This window comes from Castor canadensis, chromosome 3, assembly GCF_047511655.1.
Source record: "Castor canadensis chromosome 3, mCasCan1.hap1v2, whole genome shotgun sequence".
In the NCBI taxonomy this organism is placed as follows: domain Eukaryota; kingdom Metazoa; phylum Chordata; class Mammalia; order Rodentia; family Castoridae; genus Castor; species Castor canadensis.
In genome coordinates this window covers 168,806,506-168,822,909 of record NC_133388.1, presented here as the reverse complement: position 1 = coordinate 168,822,909, position 16,404 = coordinate 168,806,506, and the positions used below count along the sequence as shown (strand labels likewise).

The 16,404-nt window shown below is 35.8% G+C and overlaps 1 protein-coding gene across 5 annotated transcripts in view; it reads right to left on the bottom strand.

Moving 5' to 3' along the window:
• Pkhd1l1 (PKHD1 like 1) overlaps window positions 1-9,729 on the bottom strand; it is a 189,220-nt gene extending 179,491 nt beyond the window's left edge. For 4 of the 5 annotated variants that reach the window (XM_074069062.1, XM_074069063.1, XM_074069065.1 and 1 more), the window contains exons 1-2: window positions 9,534-9,729; window positions 7,447-7,536 (exon numbers count right to left, since the gene is read on the bottom strand). In XM_074069062.1, the coding sequence (XP_073925163.1) occupies window positions 7,447-7,536; window positions 9,534-9,606 (163 nt within the window). In that variant the 5' untranslated portion in view covers window positions 9,607-9,729. Of the gene's footprint in view, window positions 1-7,446; window positions 7,537-8,209; window positions 8,260-9,533 lie in introns of all 5 variants that reach the window. The other variant, XM_074069066.1, reaches the window with a different exon arrangement.
• Between the last annotated feature and the right edge of the window lie 6,675 nt (window positions 9,730-16,404).

The following is a 16,404-nucleotide window of genomic DNA, read 5'->3' as shown; positions in this document are numbered from 1 at the left end:
AGAAATATTAAAAGCAATCATGAAATACATATGGAAACACAAAAGACCTCGAATAGCCAAAGCGATTCTGAGCAAAAAGTCCAATACCTGATCTCAAACTATACTACAGAGCTGTAACAATAAAAACAGCATGGTAATGGCACAAAACAGACAAGGATACTAATAGATCAGAATAGAAGATCCATATATAAACCCACCATCTACAGCCAACTGATCTTTGAAAAAGGAGTCCAAAATACACAGTGGAGAAAAGACAGCCTCTTCAACAAATGTTGCTGTGATAACTACATATCACATGTAGAAGACTGAAACTATATTCCTGTCTTTCACCCTGTGCCAAAATCTACAAAAAGTAGATCAAAGACCTTAATATAAGGCCTGAAACTTTAAAACAATTCCAGGAAGGAGTAGGAAATACACTAAAACAGATAGGTATAGGGAACGACTTCCTAAACAGAACTCGAAAGGCTCAGCATCTAAGAGAAACAATTAACAAATGGGACTTCATTAAAGAGCTTCTGCAGAGCAAAAGAAACAATCACCAGACTCAAGAGACAGCACACCATATGGGAGAAAATCTTTGCCAGCTACTCATTCAAGAAGGGTTTAATAACCAGAATATACAGGGAACTCAAAAAACTCAGCCCCCAAAGAATCAACACCCCAGTGAAGAAATGGGCTATGAATTAAATAGGGAATTCCCAAAGAAAGAGGTACAAATGGCCAGTAAATACACGAATAAGTGTTCAAGTTCCCTAGTTGTAAAAGAAATGCAAATCAAAACAATACTTATATTTCGTCTCACCCCAATTAGAATGGCCAGAATCAAGGGTAATAACAACAACAAATGCTGGCAAGGATGTGGAGAAACAGGAACCCTCAGTACAACAATTATGAAAAACAATATGGAGATTCCTCCAAAAACTAGACCTAGAACTGCCATATGATCCAGTGATAACACTCCTGGGCATCTACCCAAAAGAACATAAAACAGGATACAGTAGAGACACCTGTACACCGATGTTCATCAAAGCACTATTCATAATAGCTAAGCTCTGGAAACAACCCAGATGCCCTACAACTGATGAATAGATCATGAAATTGTGGCATATATACACAATGGTATATTACTCAGCTGCAAGGAATAATGACATGGGGTTTGAAGGTAACTGGATGCAATTGGAGGATATCAAGTAAAGTTAGCCAAGACCAAAAACACAAAAGATGCATGTTTTCTCTCATATGTGGAAGATAGATCCAAAGATAAACATATACACAAAACCAAACATGATCAATTGTAGAACATGCTTGTAACAGTATAACTACTCTATGGAACTCAGGGAAAGCGAGAAAGAAAAAGAAAACCATAATATTGCATACCACAGATGTGAAGGTAGAGGATATACAAATGTGTATTGAAAGCTGTTGAAAATAAAGGTGTAAGGGACAGTATTCTGAGGGATTGAATAGACCAAAGCAAAGCACATGCACAGAAAGCATACATTGAGATGCCCCTCTGAATGTCAACTCAAACACAAATTATGAAAACCAGGACTGTAAAATAGGCACAGTATGTCCGGAGGTAGGTACTAGTGGGAGGGGGCAGTGAGCTAAGGATATTAAGGTGACAGTATATGGTAGATGGACTTCATATACCTATATGAAACAGAACTAGAAAACCTCTTGCAATTGCTTTAAGTGGTGTGGGGAGGGGGGAGACAATGGGGTAATGTAACCAATGTACAATATAAGTCTAGTAGGAATTGTCACTACGAAACTCCCCCGTGTCATGAATATATCTTAAAATTTTATTTAAAAAGACCGACAAGCTAAAATGTAAATAATAATAAAAAAAATCTAAATTCCTGAATCCTGAGTTTTTAAACTATTACATTTTAGATATTTTTCTACAAATATCACAGTTGCTTATCATTAAAACACTACTGTGACCAAAATTATGGATAATACTGTTTATGAAATTTTTCCTTCTATTCTAATAGCTGCTTCCATGTTGCTAATGTGAATCTATAGACTATTTACATTTTGGAATGTAAGTATGTACAGACCATGTTGTCCTACAGTAAAATAAACTTAAGACTGGGCAATAAGAAAAAAATCCAGAGATGTAAATTCAACTCTTCAAATTCTTTGTGTAATACCACAAAAAATACTATAACATAAATGTTCTATTTTTAATACTAATGTTAGAAAAAGGTATTTTTATGGTATTTACCTAAAAATGTTAGTAGTTTCCAAGTATGTTACAACAAAACAATCCTTCCTATAATATGTGCTTACATTAAATAGTTTTAATGCCAGACATTTTCAGTGTTCTGCAAAGGTCCTTTGGATAACATGAAGGCAATAATTGCCTAGTATGGTACAGTACTGGAAGTAGACCTTCATTGTGACAGATGTTCACCAAACACCAAAGCCAGCAAACTCCAGCTCTGGTAAAGGTACTTGTCAGGTCACCTGTGTTTAATGGAAAGTATTCTGGCTTCTGGCCCTGACAACTGGGTTGGGATCTCAATTCTAACACTTCCTTGCCAGTGTGAACTTGGACAAGTTATAAACTCTCTCAGCTTAGTCTCCTTATCAGAAAAAATGGCCATAATTAGGTTACTGGATTGTTAGTGATATTGATAATTTATGTATAGTGCCTGGCTCAATAAGATGTCAGCTAAGAACTCAAAAGATACTGCTCTTCTTAGTCACAAAAATCCCAAGATTTAGGTTTAGCATTAACATCCCTTTTCAAAAATAACACAGAATCAGTAAGAGGGCAGCCAGGATCTGAGCTCAAGTTGTAGATGTCAGTGCTATTACCTGCTACCCAATGTAACGGCTCCAGTCCTGTCTTCTTCTTATCTTAGTCTTTACTTTATATGTAGGAAAAGTAACTTGAAACTCAACAAAGGGCAGGGATTTAAATAAGCACTATTCTATTCCTCAAAGCTTAAATCCTAATCAAACAATTCATTTGGCATAGACCATTATAAATACAAACATAAGTATAAATGTTAGATATATCAGATATTTGCAATGAGTTTGCAGTTAGAAACTAGAAAGACAGTTAGTACTTGAAAACAGCAAAGCAAGCTGCTTGTAAACCTTCTTTTCTTTTGCCAATGCTGCTTATCTTTGGAGTTCACATTGAATTTTGGAACACAGAGAAGGGCTGTTGGCAACTAACTAAAGAATGGAAAGTCTTAGTTGTGCTGTGGTAAAGGATGTGATGTATTATGTATTTTTCTAATGGGTACATGTACATAAATGAAGGGTAATACGGATTTCTTCTTTGGCATTCCAAAGATAACTAATATATGTATTAGTTTGTGTGTGTGTGTGTGTTGTGTGCGCAAATGTCCTAGGAATAAAACCTATGGGAAGATATGACCTAAATTAACAAGATTTGTAAATACTGTGTATGTTATGCTTTAAAAACACAATGGAAATATTTCTTATATAAGTTAATTCCAATGAGGCAAAAAAATCCCAACTTTTAAAAAGAATTTTAATTTAAAAGCACAATTCTAAACAAATAATTTGGCACAAAGACAATACCACTGAAAGTCCTCCAAAGCACAAAAATTTACAGGAAGGGTTGGGTGTACCTTGGAAACAGAAAAGGCTGAGGCTTCGGATGGAAATTCCTGACACATTGATGTGTCTTTTTTTTCTTTTGAAGAAAAACTAGAGACAGGAATTTCCAGGCACACAAACATGGGTCTCCTGATAGCAGCAATCCAAAAGTAACGCCCATGCTGCTATCATGGAAAATGTCAATGTTGTTTAAGCCAGAAGCTGTCATGTACAACATAGGCTGTTTTGTTTTCTCTAGTTAAAGAAAAACAGGGTTGGGAGTGTAGAAATAAGTTGCAACTTCAGAACAATGGGGGAAGAAAAATACAGCATGATGGATGGAAGATCACTCCTGTAAGTACAGAACCTAAAAGTACCAAGCCTGTAAGTACAAAAGAATAATAAAAGTAAAATAGCTCTAATTTATACAGCATATACTATATAACAGGTACCTTAGATACATTATCTTTTTCAGTATTCATGAGTCCCAAGAAGCATGATAGCCCATTTACTGATGAGGGAACAAAGGCTCAGACAAGCAACTCGTTCCAGGTACACAAATGACAATATCAAAGATAGACTTGAATGCCAATCAGACTGGACCAAAATCTATTTTTTTTCCATAATATTATAAAAGTGTATATAATTCAATATTCCAACAAAAGCATATGTGCCAGATATTTTCACAGAGAAACAGCTATTAAAAAGAATCAGAATTAGGATGTCTTATAGACATGATAAATATTAAGGAAAATAATTGAGAAATACAAACTATGGGTAGGAAGTATGCATATAAACACTCTGGAACTTATCAAAATCATAATCCCCTTCATCAAATCAGTCATGGGAAGAGGAGATATGATTATTTCTATGATTATGGCATTGCTCAAAACACTTTTGCTTTGACATCTAAGAGTAGTATCAGTTTTTAAGCACAGACCTTTTTTTTCAGTGCTGGAGATCAAACCTTGGGCATCACACATGCTAGGCAAGTGTTCCACCACTGAGCTACATCTTCAGCCTTAAGCACAGCCTTTTTTTTAATTCATTTATTCACATGTGCATACGTTGTTTGGGTTATTTCTTCACCCTGCCCTCCTCCCCTACCTTCTTCCCTCTCCCCTGCTCAGTTCCAGGCAGGTCCTGCTCTGACCTTATCTCTAATTTTGTTGAAGAAAAGATATAAGCATAATAAAGAAGACAAAGTGTTTTTGCTAGTTGAATTAAGGAGAGCTATACAGAGAGATTCCTAACATTGCTTTCGTGTACCCATGTGTTACGACCCATGTTGATTCAACTCTAACTGATCTTTACACTGGTTCGTGATCCCTTTCTCATGATAACCTCTGTCACTTTAAGGTTCTGTATAGTTCCTCTGGAGTGGGGACATCAATATTTGGGTTTCATGTTTTGGGTTTTCTACCTATTCCTATATCTCCCATATGTGCTCTTCCTTTGTCATGTGATCCAATTTACTTTAACAAAGTAATTCAGTAGCAAATTTTTGTATTTAAAGGGGCAATATCATTTTTAGAAATAACCAAATATCATTTGGATATACAAAAATGCTACCAGTAGATTTTCTAATTGATGGTATTAAGAGAACTCAATTCCCAAATCAATACTTCCTATAATATTTTGCTTTTATAATAACTTTTACAAAAATAAAACATTTTACACAGTTATATGGAACTAGTTTTTAGGTAATCATCTAGAATTTAAATTCCATTGGAAAGTGATTTTGTTGATAAATTAGCACTGCATGCAATTGTAAAAATGGAGTGTTATTGATTAAAGATACTGTTGAACTATGTCAATGTAATTCCTTCAAATAAACTTTCTTTCAAGTTCATTCATGCAATTATAGAAGCTCTGGTGTGTTTTGTAAATCCATTTTCCCTGCTTTCTTTATATATATATATATATATATATATATATATATATATATATGTAACAAAAAGCCTGTATTAAAATATTATGTTATTGAGGTAGGAATGATACATAAAAAACTGTACTTATTTAATGTGCTGTATACAACTTGATCAGTTTCAACTAAGTATAAAAATAAGCAATTTGAAAACATATGCTCAACTCCAAAGTTTCCTTTTGCTCTTTTCATTACTTAAAAATTTGTAATGAGAATACTTGACACAAGACCTACTCTCTTAACAAAATTTTAGTATACAATACCTTACTGTTAACTACAGGCACTGTGAGGTACAGAGGATCTCTAGGACTTACTTATTTTGCATAAAGTTTCTATAAAACAGTAAAAATAGTATTTAGATTCAGCCTTTGAGAAAGACATATGCCAACCCATTGTTAGTCTGTGATTAAAACAGAGTGAGGAAGAACAAATCAAGGTGAGGGTACAGGTGTCTGAAATTCAAATAAGATTGAACTCTTCTATAGCTCTCTGACAAAGCATTCAGAAATTGGGACTGATAGGAAAAGCAGAAATAGACCATCCCATTGTGCTTCATCATTAAGAGTCTTGAGCCTGCCTGCCTTAGCAGGTCCAAAAAAAAAAAAAGACCAGAGATTATGGCTAGAGGAACAAGCCTGGCCTCCTAAAATGTTCTACAACAGCTTAATATTAGAATGTTTTATTTTCCTATTTCTGATTAAGGATGATCTGAGTCTCTGGACTTAAACTCCAGCCATGATTCCTAGATCAGAAAAAGTTCAGATTTTGAGGCAGAAGATAATGACTGGGTGTTTTGGTTTTCTTTTCTTTTAATCTGGAAATTTCTCTCCTTACACTTAAATTTCCGTGTGAAACCCAATAGTTTCCAAGGATGCCATCTTAATAGGAATTTATAAAATAAGGGAGAAATGTTTAGAGGCATCTTTAAAATAATCTTTAGTAAATACATTGTTTCTATATCTTAACTATAAAACAGAGTGCTTGAATCCAAAATATATTGTTCACTATTCGGGGCATAACCTATTTTAAGTATATCACTGAAAGATTTATTGCTACAGAAATATTAGAAACATTAAAAGACATGGCAGAACAATTAAATAACTTGCTTTGTCAACTCTGACTCCAAAAACTTCTCATTTCTTATTTTTGAGATCATACAGTAGATTCATTATTGTTTTAAAGAATGTTTTTTCTTATCTTTCAAAAACTTCATAAGTATCTGAATATTAATATCACTTATATTACCAAGGCCTTATGGCTGGCAGAACCACATATTTCAATTTAATCCTAGGAGGAGCTGTTCATTAAATATATCTACTGATTGTCTTTTATATTTTCATCCCAAGACCAGGCAAGGGGAACGAGAGTCATACATAACTCATGCCTTGATGCAGCCCATGATAGGGGTTAGGTGCAGAAGGGATCCAAAGTTTTGCTTTCTATGGTCTTTCATCTTTCATTAACACTATTCCTTTATCATACTTTCTTAATAACATCCTACTTTGACACCCTAAAATGTTTGATTTAATATAAAAAGGAGTTAAATTATAAGACCCATGTAGAAAAAAGCAAATAATTGCAGAGTTGAGTTAAAGATATTTCCTTTAGCTCAGACATCAAATTCAGATCTTAGTGTGAAGCAAGTAATTATAACAAGAATTCAGATGACCAAATTTATAAGACTTTGAGAGATTTCATTAGCCTTTGCTCAAAGGGGATAGAAATTTATTGCTTTGACAAATGGAGAAAACAAGCCAGTAATTTTTTAAAATTTTGTTTTCTTTTTAAAAAAGAAAAGGTCTAACTTTGGCTGGGAATATATGTGACTCAGTGGTAGAGCACTTGCCTAGTATGCACAATGTGAAATGATCTTTAAAATACCTCAACCTTTGCACTCACATGCAAGCCCCTCCCCCTTCATACACACAACCTACCTTCTCCTTTGATGGTCAGCCTTGTTGCTCCATTTATGCTGCCATATTTAGGTATTACTTCCACAACGTGGGGGATTATTTTAGAACCATCTGAAAGATATAAATGTACAGTAGAAGTAAAATTGCCACATTCTTCATTTCAAGCAGCACATTTTGTATCATCTGTCATAATCTTGTAAGAAAAACATTGAAAAACTGATAGAACTGAGACTAAAATCTATCCACGTTTTATTTTTGGCTCTACCAACCAATGACTTGAAAGGGATGGAAGTCATTAACTTAGTTGATATTCACTGGCTTTGTGCAAAGCAGTATCTTAAGTGCTAAAGAGAGCAGGAATAGTATATTACCATTACCATCATTCTTATTTATCATAAGACACTTATGAAACCATTTATATCATATAACTACATGCAGCATCCCACAATCACCTGGAGAAACATATCATTAGAAAAGCACTTAAGAAGTACAATGCTAGGAGAATTTAAATAATAGTACGGGTAAAAAGAGGAATGCTATATTTTAAGAAGTATTTTCTCTGACAGTCTGAGTCTTCAGGAAAGATACTTTCTGAGATCTTTCTATTGTCCTAATGATACTGAGTTCTTAGTGCAAAGGTTCCTAATTCACTCAATAAACTAGATTAGCTTCCTGGGAATATAGAAATGTGTATCAGTCTTAACTTTCTGAGAGTTAACTTAGACAATACAGACTCAGAGGGGGCACAGGGCTATAGGTGACTCAGAAGAAGCACTTGACTCACATCACTTGGGCCACAGAAATTTCTTGAAGGAAAGGAGTCCCCTGATGTACCTTGGAAGACAAATGTGAATTAGTTAACCTGGACCTACTGTTAGGAGAGTTCTAGATAGAAGGAACTGCCTGACCTGCCTCTTCAGAGAATTTTTTCTTTCTTTCTTTTCTTTCCTTCCTTCCTTTTCTTTTTTTAAATACACTCTATGTAGTCTAGCCTGGCCTCAAACTCATGATCCTCCTGCCTCAACCTCCTGAGTGGGATTACAGGTGTGCACCACCACCATGCCCTGCTAGAAATTCTTTAAAACAACTCAAAGATTTACAGTGAATAGAAGTGTTTATTTTCTGCTTAAATTGTACAGATCTGGAAATTTAGAGGCTAAAATAATTTTTCAAACTAGAAAAATTCAAGTGGAGACACAAAGGAAGGCCACAGAAATTATAAATTGTTAGAAATGGATGTATGAAAAAAGGTTAAGGAAATTGTGACTGGAATGTTAGTTCTTTCCTGAAAAACGTGTACCATGGACTTGACCTAGAATAGATAAAGCTCTTCAACATGGAGATCAGCTTCCCCCACCCCCACCCCCCTACCCCCCCGCCCCAGATCCAATGCCTCTGCACTTTGGGTCTGTCTTTGCCAAGAGTTCCAAAATGTTCCTGCTTGTGGTGCCTACTAACTCTTGGCACCAGACAGCAAGAGAAGGGATACCCAGCGAAGGGTCTGGATCCTATCTTCAGATGGTGCTGGGCTTCCTATCTCAAGTTCATCCCTCTTATCTCCGCAGACAACTCCAGTTTCTTATCTTATCACTTTCTTCCCAGCCCTCTCCTGGGTATTACTTTGAAGACACAGGGCAGCTTCCCCTGGAAGTGACTGACACCTGCCATGGAGACCCATTCCTGTCCAACTAGGGACACAGCCTTAGCTTCATTGGGAAAGGGCCCTAGAAAAGTAAGGGAAGGAGAACTCAGGCTGTGTCTTCGTACCCCCTCAATCCCTCCCCAGTCAAATTATGGTCTCTTTCCAATTATGTTACTTTAAAGGGGGATGGGGGTGGGAACCTCCACAGTTTAAACAGCAGCCCTGGTGAATTTAAAGCTATTTTCTCACGTCCTGACCTTGTACCTGTCTTTGTCTCTCAATCTCTTTCTGCACTGTCTCTGTCAGAACTGTTTTCCAAGTCCCCAGGATCTCCAATGACCCGCAACCACATCGTCAGCCCCGTGCAGGTGCCAGGTGGTCCCGCCTCTGCTGCGACCCCGGGAGAGAGCAGGGCTGGTGTCTACGCTGACCTCCGCTCGCCTCCCTAACTCCCCGACTGGGTTACCTGAGCGGGAATCCGCGGCGCACAGGAGCACGCTCCAGAGCCCCCAGCTCCCTAAGAGCCACAGGTGTGCCATCGCAGAGCCAGGGCTGCAGAGTGCGCCCGCCGCTCGCAGCCTGCGCCAGCGCTGGGAGACGCGATCCACGACTGGCCTGCGACGTCCAGGAGCGCAGAGAGCCCCGCCCCGCCCCGCGCGCACAGACAGACGCACAGACACACCACTGCAACCTTCTCGGGAAAACAGACCCGCCCTGGGTCAGTCTGTAATCATCAAACCTCCATGCTCAACTCTCTGGTGCTAGTGCTGACATTGCATAGCTGTCCCCACACGTATAATGACCCTACTCTCTTTGGAGAGAGGGCCTCGCCTCGCCTCGCCTCTCCTCTCCTCTCCTCTCCTCTCCTTTCCTCTCCTCTCCTCTCCACTCCACTCCTTTCCCCTCTCCTCACCTCCTCTCTCCTTCTTTCCTTCCTTCCGTCCTATTCTGGGCATACTGGACTTGATACTTTAGTGTCCCAGGTCAATAGCCACCTTATTCACCACTCTAAGAGGATATCTGTGTTCCAAGCGCTGTTCTAATTACTTGCTCCGGACAGGACGAGGGCAAAGATTGGGAATAAAGTTGATAGATAAAATAGGTCACCCAAGTAAGTTTGTGCCTTGAAAATAAATAAATACATCTGAATTTAGATATACAAATCTCTCTCTCTCTCTCTCTCTCTCTCGTTCTCCCTTTCCCTCTCCTCTTTAAGAAAAAAATATGTTTTATGCAATGTTTAGGACATACTTATACTAAAAGTTTTTCATTGTTTTATCTGAAATTTAAGTGTATCACAGATTTCTGTATTTTTTATTTACTAAAGGTGATGACTTTGGTTGGGAAAGCTGAGAGAAAAAAATAGAGAATTTGAAAATCAGTAAAATAAAATTAAGCCTTTACTCTTGAGGAGTTTATTTCAATATAGTTGAGGTTAAGAAAATAATTTTGCTATCATCTGGGTAATTATATACATCTAATAATTTTTTTGCAAACTGAGTCCTGAAGCTTCTATTCTGAAAAGTTTGCCTGCAAAGGAACTAATGATGTTACTTATCTTGGAACTTTCTGTGGCACCTGACTTTGCTAAACATCTTTCTTGACATTCCATTTCCCTGAATAGTCTTAGGGTTACTTGTTTGTTTTTCTTTCCCATACTGGGTTTGAACTCAGGGCTTTACACTTTCTAGACCAGCACTCTACTGCTTGAGCTACTGATCCAGGTCTCTAGCCCCTGAGGTTTCTTACTACCTTTCTAATCACTTCCAGTTCATATTTTTCTCTTCCATCATCTTCCTGAAAAACAGTATTTTTATAGGTTCTAGTCACCTTCTCCCCTCTTCTATCTAGAAGCAGGCCAATTAGCAGAAAAACCAGGTAGTTGAATAGTATTTACCAATTAATTATTTGCCAGTTTTACTACATTTAAAGTTTGTACTGTTGAAAAGTAATGAGTAGCAACCTTATCAAGAACAATGTTTCAACAGTAACAAAAATATTCAGCTTAGGCTATTAACTATAAAGTTTGTGAGTCCATATATCACTTTCAAAATGGGAATTTTTATATGAAGTTGTTGAGCTAATTTTGATTTCTTTCTGATACTTTCAAATTAAAGGTATCCTAAATTAAACTTTGAATGATTTCACAAAAAGGTATTTTAAATGCAATTTAAGTCAAAATTCTGATTTTTTTCCCAGATGCTTTTATTTTATTTTGTTTTATTTTTTGTGATGCTGGGGCTGAAACCTATGAAAACTAGCTATAGTTCTACTACTGAACTATAGCCCTGTCCTTTTGAATTTGCAAATTAAGATAGAGATGAGGAATAGGATAAATGACTCTAAAAGGATATTAAACTGTCTTTAGTATTTAAAAAACGTTGAAAATGTCATTTGAAAGCATTATAAAAGAAATCAGAAGTAATTGAGCCATATTATATAGTGAAGTTGTGATTTCTAATGAAAGAACAATTGACAGAGGCAGATTTTCCTATAAAAAGAATCCATGTAGTTTATAACAAGAAGGGAAAGTGCCTTAAATTCTGGATACATAGATATAGTGCTTATGAACCTACTTGTATTGATTTCTTTTGCTAAACTTTTTAACATTCTTAAGATGCTTTCACAAATTTTTGTACAACAAATGATCTACAGTATTCAATATTTAACATGGTTCCTTCTTCATGTCTCTACTTAACCAACACTGATCAATCTTTAATCTGGTCCATTGTAGCCATTCCCTCCAAATATCCCCACTTCCTTTTTTTCTGGGGGTTGAACTCAGAGCTTTGACCTTGCTAGGGTCTCACTTCCTTTTATACCTAGACTTTAAAAAACAGGTTAATAAATATATTCATAAGAGTCTACATATGTGTATATGTCTTATGTTATATACATAATATATAATATATGTGATATTTAAATCATATATACATATGATTTTTCTATATTCATAAATCACTACTAACAACCTAAATGAACAATGCTGTTAAAAGCTGGTAAATATTTTTATGGTCATTCAATTTAGCTAATTTAGCAAATTGGTCACTCAACAAATTGATCATTTGGCTAATTGGCTTCAAGAAATTTGCTTTCCAGCAAATTAGCATACTTTCTTATCTTATAATGTGTAAATTTCTTAAAGAGCCAAGTACCATAATTTGCATATATGAATTTTAATAAATTTTTGTGAAACAAAAGAGTATCTTTAACTAATTTTTACCCTTTAAAGAGTACTTATTTACATGATAAATAAATTCACTCAAAAAAGATCACACCACTGGGATTTTTAATATTGAGTTATTAAAATAATTTGATGGGATAATGTGACAATAAGTAATTATAACCAGATGGAAATTCGTGTAATCAAAAGGGCATATTAGGATTTGAAAAGGTGGCTGTGGCTTACATAATTTATTATTTAAATCACATTTATCTTAAAGATCTTCAAACCTTTATAATATAGAGTAATGATGGGATGTTAGTACGAGGAAACATGAATCCTAATCATAATGTACCTTATTTATTTGATTTGGCAGTACTGGGGTTTGAACTCAGGGCCTCACACTTGCTAAGCAGGCTCTCTATCACTTGAGCCATTCAACAACTCTTTTTTGTGTTGGGAATTTTCAAAACAGGGTCCCACGAACTATTTGCCAGGGTTGGTCTTGAACCTCGATCCTCCTGATCTCTGCCTCTTGAGTAGGTAGGATTACAGGTTGAGCCACCAGTGCCCAGCTCCCCTTATTTCTTTTGTAAGATTTCAAAAATCTAGCACTAATCAAATCCTGTCTACAGCAGTCATCTTAGGCAGCTGACCAATGCAGCCTCCTAAGGCTCCATGCTTGGTTTAACACTGGACTGTCACCATCTCACAATCCTCAATACTTTTGATCATGAGCCTTTTCGTTTTGCATGGTGCCTCACAAATTATGTAGCCTGCCTGCCTGTTTGCCTGTCTGACATATTTTAAAGTTGATCTTTCTACGTCACAATAGTTAGAAAGTGATAAGGAGGTTGGTAGGAACACTTAGATCTAGAGGAAATCAGGCATTTGATTATGACTGGCTCACTTAACCTGGAGAGCAAGCTGTGTGCTTCAGCCTGAATTTGAAACTAGACCTAATTGTGAGTACTGATAAACAATAATATACTAGCATTAAAAATATTGCAGTGATTTTTAAAAAGTCCTTTCTCCATGTAGCTCACATTTTTGTCTTGTCATACACAATAAACAACAAAAATGAACTAGTAGTTTTTTTTGTTCAATACCTGGAAGAAAGTGAAAGGTTTTCATCATTTGTTAAAGTGACACAAAAGTGGACAGTTTAAGTAAAAATTCATAACTTTCCATGGGTAACTAATGGCACTATATAGCCCAGGAACATTTCCCGGTTAGGGCAATTTTTAAAGTCAGTCATTATTCTAACAAATTGTAAAGTAATAAAGGTCTTTAGAGTTTTAGTAACTTCTGTGAATGGCAAATTTTATTTATTTATTCCCATCAAAATTTTTAATAAAAAAAAAGGAGTACTTGTGATTATTATCCTATGGCTATAGTATGCATTTTATTTATTTAGTTAGTTGTTTTTATTTTTTTGAGATAGGGTCCTACTGTGTAGCACAGCCTGGCCTTGAACTCACAATCCTCCTGCCTCTGCCTCCCAAGTGCTGGAATTATAGGCCATGTGCCACCATGTCCAGTTTAGTGTACATTTAAAAAATCTTAAGCAAGCTTTGAATGAAGTCAGAAATGAAAACCATTATTTGTAGCAAGGCACAGACACAGAAAACCACGAAATTTTACCTTCAAAAGCAGTCATATTCCCAGAAGGAATGGTTCTTGAGTTTCTGAAGAAACATTACATGTATCTAAAGATTAAAGTAATTAAAAAGGGTAAAAATGTGGCTAAATTAAAAATCTGTTTTATTTTTCTTGTCCTTATAAATTGCTTAAATATCTACCATTTACCTAATTGGCAGGCAAGTTATTTGTTTATATGAGATTTACTAAATTGCTTAAAAGACCTAAGGAGTACAATACGGAGTTTAAAAGTACCATTTGAATTAAATATCACAATCATATATTTTTGCAGATCCACTTTAAATTGACGTGTTGAAGAAAAGGGTGATGATGAAGTTATGGATTGTAGCTTCACTTGTGATGGGACAGCAAGCCCAGAGAGTTTTTATTTATAAAAAGTGTTGAGAATGCTAGAGATTTTCATGCAAAAAAATCTCAAGATGAAAAAGCTAGGATACTCCCCAAACATGTATTCAACATTTATAAAACTTGGTCTGGGGATAGAGCAGTTGGCTAGCATGTATAAGGCCACATGTTTAATTCCCAGCACCATATAGCACAACTATGTGCATATAAAGTATATACATACATATTCACACATACATATATATATACACATATATAAAAAGAAGAGTTTATAAATAAACTATTATATGTACATATACATAACTCTTTTTTCCTCTTCTTTTTGGCAGTACTGGGGATTGAAATCAGTACCTCAGCACTTGAGCCAAGCCTTCAGTCCTTTTGCTTTTTTCTAGTTCGTTGTTCAGCCAGGGTTTCACATGCTTTGCCCAGGCTGGCTTTGAACTTGATAGTCCTACCTCTGCCTCTTGAGTAGCTCGGATTGCAGGCATGTACTACCACACCTAGTGAAAGCTTCTCTTTATAAATGTATAAAACTAGACAGACTTTAGCTTAGCCATGTGCACTGGAAACCTTCAAGCTGAATTTTGGACTGGATCAGAGGAAAGATCTAGAAGAGGTGTTTTTCTGCAATGTTTCAATGTTTAAATCACCTTAACATTTTGCAATAAGTCATTCAGGAGTTGATGGCTTCACCATTTTCTTTCAGTATGTACCTCAAAAAATTTTTATTTTCTGGATCTCTTTTGGAAAATACTAAGGCTATTTACATTTTAGAAATGCTGAGAAGTCATTTTATCATTCTCTTTTGTTTTTAAAATTATTTTCCAAAGTAAAACTTTAATTGTAAAAACAAAAGCGTTATACTCCTGGGGCTGGTGGAATGTGGTAGTGTCTGCCTAGCTAAGCGTGAGACCCTGAGTTCAAACCCCCGTACCACCAAAAACAACAACAACAAAAAAAATTGTACTCCTTACACAAATTGGTTCTAAAAATGCTTAGCAATTTATCTAGCATTTGCGGCCTTCATGATGAGGCAAAACCTCCTGCTGTCATCACTTTTTGGTTTTGGTGGAGACACAGTAGGAATAAAGACTGTTCTTACAATCCTGAAAGCTTTGTCAACAACCATGAAAGTCATCAACAATACCTAAAATAGCCTCTAAATATTTCATTAGAAGATAGTCAGAAAATAGAATTAGAATATAAAGTACATTTTACCAAATAGATGTTCACTGGGCTTCCAAGGGGACTAAATTTACATACTTATTTCTTCCCTCTTTTATTGTGAGTATACTTAAGATCTTCTCTTTTTGTGGTTTCCAAGTATGCAATATATTGTTATTAATTGTAGTCACCATGTACAAAAGACCACTTGAATGTATTCCTCTTGTGTAACTGAAATATTTTGTCCACTGGCTAACATCTCCTCAATCCCCCATCCTCCAGTCCCTATTAACTACCGTTCTACTCTGTTTCCATGAGTTACTGTATATGCAAGTGAGATCCTGTGGTGCTTGTCTTTCTGTGCCTAGTTCATCTTACTTAATATAATGTCCTCAAGGTTTATTTATCTTGTTGTAAATGATAAGATTTCCCTCCTTTTAAAAGATGAATGGTATTCTGTTGTGAATATGTACTACATTTTTCTTTTCATTCATTCATGTATATTTACTTTAATTCCACCTCTCTTGGTTATTGGGAATAATGCTACAAGAACATGGGAGTACAGATAGATCTTCAAAATCCTGACCCCAATTTTTTTTTGCATATATACTCAGTAGTGGGATTGCTGGATCTTATGGTCTCTCTATTTTTAATTTTTTGAGGAACCTCCGTACTTTTCTCCATAATGGCTATACCAGTTTACATTCCCTCCAACAGTGTACCACAATTCTGTTTTCTCCACATCCTCATCAGCACTTATAGTCTTTTGTCTTTTTGGTAATAGTCATTCTAACAGGTATGAAGGGAATATATCTTTTTGGTTTAATTTGCATTTCTCTGATGATCTCGAGTGTTGGACATTTTTCATATATGTTAGCCATTTATATGTATTCTTTGTAGAAATGTCTATTTAGAACTTTGGTTCATTTTTGAATTGAGTTATTTGTTTTCTTGCATTTGCGTTATTTGAGTTTTGAAAGTATTTTGGATATTAATCACT